Here is a 3,006-nt window from a genome sequence, read left to right on the forward strand (position 1 = left end):
TCGCCTGTTCTTTGGACCCCTCCCCGTGCGCATGGTTTTGCAACACACACACACACACACCACCATCCTCGCCCCCCCCCCGATGCAGATATCTTGTGCTCTTTCTAAAGTTCATCGCGTCCGTCGTACCGACCATTCAGTAAGTGACTGTGTCAGTGTGAAGGAGGGCGGGTGGGAGGGGGCCCGGGCGTTGTGTGTGTGGAGGGGAAAGCATGTGTGTGTGTGTGTGTTTCCGGGGGTGGGGACCGGGGGATACAACATGTGGTATGTTGTGTGTTTCTGGGTTTTTACGTGACATCGGGGAACCCCTCCTCCGCCAGAGTACGTATGCGTGCATATGGTTGCCGGGATGTGTATGCGTGCGTGTATGTGTATGTGTATTGAGTGCATGATGATGTCGGCAAAGGGGGAGAGCGCCCGTGACGCAACCCCTTGGCGGGTCTCGGGCCAGAGCACGTGCGCGTTTTGCTCTCGGCCTGTAGATCCCACCTGCCGTACAAACCACATGCAACCATATGCATGACCTCCCCCCCCCCGCCTCACTCACCGCAGGTACGACTACACGATGGCGGTTGGCGGCGACTAATCTCGACGCGACACACAGGGCGGGTAGTTTGCTGCTGATCGCCCTCCAGGGTGGCCCCCCGGGGGGGGGTAGGTGGTGGGGTTGGGGGTGTGGAGGGATGACTGGATGTTGGTTGTTGTGTCGATGTAAAGCGGCGTTGGGGTTTGGGAGGGGGAGGCTTGGTGGAGCGGATTGGAATACTTCTACTCGGATACGAATTGAGCGGCATAGTGGGTACTGGGGTTGTGGGGGTGTACGTGTGTGTATTGGATGCCGCGGGGAGAGCCCGTCTGTCTGTCTGTCTGTCGTCGGCGGCGGAAGGTGTAACGAGTGGGTTGAGGAGAGGGCTGCACGCGAGGAGGGTAAGGAAAGGAAGGGGGAGTGGGGGACGTTGGGGGGGAAGGAAGCGGGGGAAGCGAATGCCAGGGTTTTTTTGGCATCCTGGCACGATCGTGGCGCGCGGGCGCCATCCCCCACACTAGTTTTCAGCAACCACGTACGATTTCTTCAGAAATCCGCCGCATCGGCGCATCATCCTCTGTAGGAGGGAAGCTAGGGGATACACTCTCGCTGCCGTGTCGTGGGGAAGGTGGGGCGGGATGGGGGTCGGTATCGGCGTGAAGCGGGATCGTCATTTGCGGCTTGGGAGGTAAGGGGTGGGGGAAGAGTTGTACGACGGGTTATGTCGTTCGTAACGGAGCGGGGCTGCTGGAGTAGGACGCGCTGGTTGTCGTTTCCTCCGTTGAGGTGTTTGGTTTGGTGGGAATTTTTTTTTGTGTTAGGAGGAGTCCAGAGCTCTACTCTGAGTTTTGTCTTGTGTAGATGGATATGGGTAGATGGATGTGCGTTGGAAGGGGGAACGTTTTGCAACACCACGTCTCAAATTGGGGCGAATGGATGAATTGGTGTGGATTTGTTTGCAATAAAGTGTTTTGATGACGATGTTTGCCTGATGTTTGTTTTCGCCTAAACAGCGACATAACCCTAATTAGGCAAAACACATTTTTTGTGTGTGTGTGTGTGTCTCCATCTATACCTCCTAAAAATGTTTCACCAGTTTACCATTACATTGAAAGCGCAGTGAAAAAGTTAGTGAAAAAAATGAGTTAATGCATGGCTGGGCTTCCTAAAGGAGCCTTGACTCGTGAGAGCGTGCGGCGCCTCCCTACCCCCTCCCACCCCCCGGTAGGGAGAGCGGTCCCACCGGGGCTAGGGCAGCTGGGAAGGGCCCAACGGGCTTTATGGAGTCTTTGAGACTTTAAGTCTTGGAGATGGCTCCGAATGATGTCCCCCCTTCGCACCCCAAGCCGTGTATCTGGCCGTCATTTCCCCCCTGGCATCCCCCCCGAGCGTAGGTCCCGCACACACGGACTTTCGTTTTTTACCATGTCATTGCTGCCAGGGGTGGTGGCTGCGGTGTTGTGGGGGGTTGGGGTTGGGGTTTTTTAGGGGGTGGGGGTGGAGGTTTAGGGTTTTAGGGTTAGTGCGGAGCTATGTAACCCCCGTGCGGACAGCGGCGAACAATGGGCTGCTAAACACCGGAGTGATGGGAAAATGGAAAGGTAGCTAAGCACACAATAATAATCCCGTGACCAGGATTGTGCACAGCGCCTCAAGTGCGGGGCATGACATATTTAATGATTTCAAACATCGAGAAATAAGCGCCGGCTGGCGCTTTTTCCCTAATCTTCGACATCCACGGCAGCGTCTTAAGAGTCGCGAGGACCGACGACAAAAAGGACAGCGTTGACTCATTTCTGAAGTCAAAGAGCCCGCCACCGTAAGGGCCGGATTAGTTGGGGCGAGCATCCGTATGATACGAAGGGCTCACTTACAACCTTTGTAACGCTCTCCGCCTAAGCGAGCCCCACGCACCACGCACGAACGAATTTAGGCCCTTTTCGGTGATATCCAAATTTTTTGGAAGCGCGATCGCGCCCCGTTTTATTGTAATAATTTTCCGTGTTCCTGAATCGAGTAATCGTGTTATCGCGAGTACCCGTTAGCATTATGTTTCCTCTCGTACCTGGCGGCTTACCGTGGGGCCAAGACCCACTTACTTCGTCTACTCATCGATTCGTTACCGTTACGCCTGTGCGTGACGATCTCATCGTCCCGCCGTTACACCTGCCGCTGGTACGTTTTGTCTGTTTTCGATGGACGTCCGTCAGCTTAGTGCGTCCTACGCCTCGGCTCTATGATCACCGCAGGTCTTTCCTGGTAATCCTCTCCCTGCCATGCCTCCGCTTGCTGCGGGCCCTATCCGTCTCCCGAGGTCGGCGCCGCCGCCTTTAGACCCTGTCGCGGCTCTGTATTACTCTGAGTTTACCGGGGACGTGTCGGTGCGGCCGCCGCTCACGGCCGCATTGCTCTCGATCTACCAGGTGCACCAACGTCAGTGGGTCTCGGAGAGCTGGCGGCGGGTTCAAAGTGCTGCGCGA

General features: G+C 56.2%; 1 protein-coding gene across 1 annotated transcript in view; it reads left to right on the top strand.

Annotated features, from left to right (window-relative positions):
• apg3 (autophagy protein) overlaps positions 1 to 586 on the top strand; it is a gene marked incomplete at both ends in the record, with an annotated part of 4,600 nt that extends 4,014 nt beyond the window's left edge. The window contains 2 exons of the mRNA XM_002952471.1: positions 89 to 139; positions 553 to 586. Of these exons, the coding sequence (XP_002952517.1) occupies positions 89 to 139; positions 553 to 586 (85 nt within the window). The remainder of the gene's footprint in view (positions 1 to 88; positions 140 to 552) is intronic.
• Positions 587 to 3,006: the final 2,420 nt, after the last annotated feature.

This window comes from Volvox carteri (assembly GCF_000143455.1).
Source record: "Volvox carteri f. nagariensis unplaced genomic scaffold VOLCAscaffold_30, whole genome shotgun sequence".
Lineage (NCBI taxonomy): Eukaryota > Viridiplantae > Chlorophyta > Chlorophyceae > Chlamydomonadales > Volvocaceae > Volvox > Volvox carteri.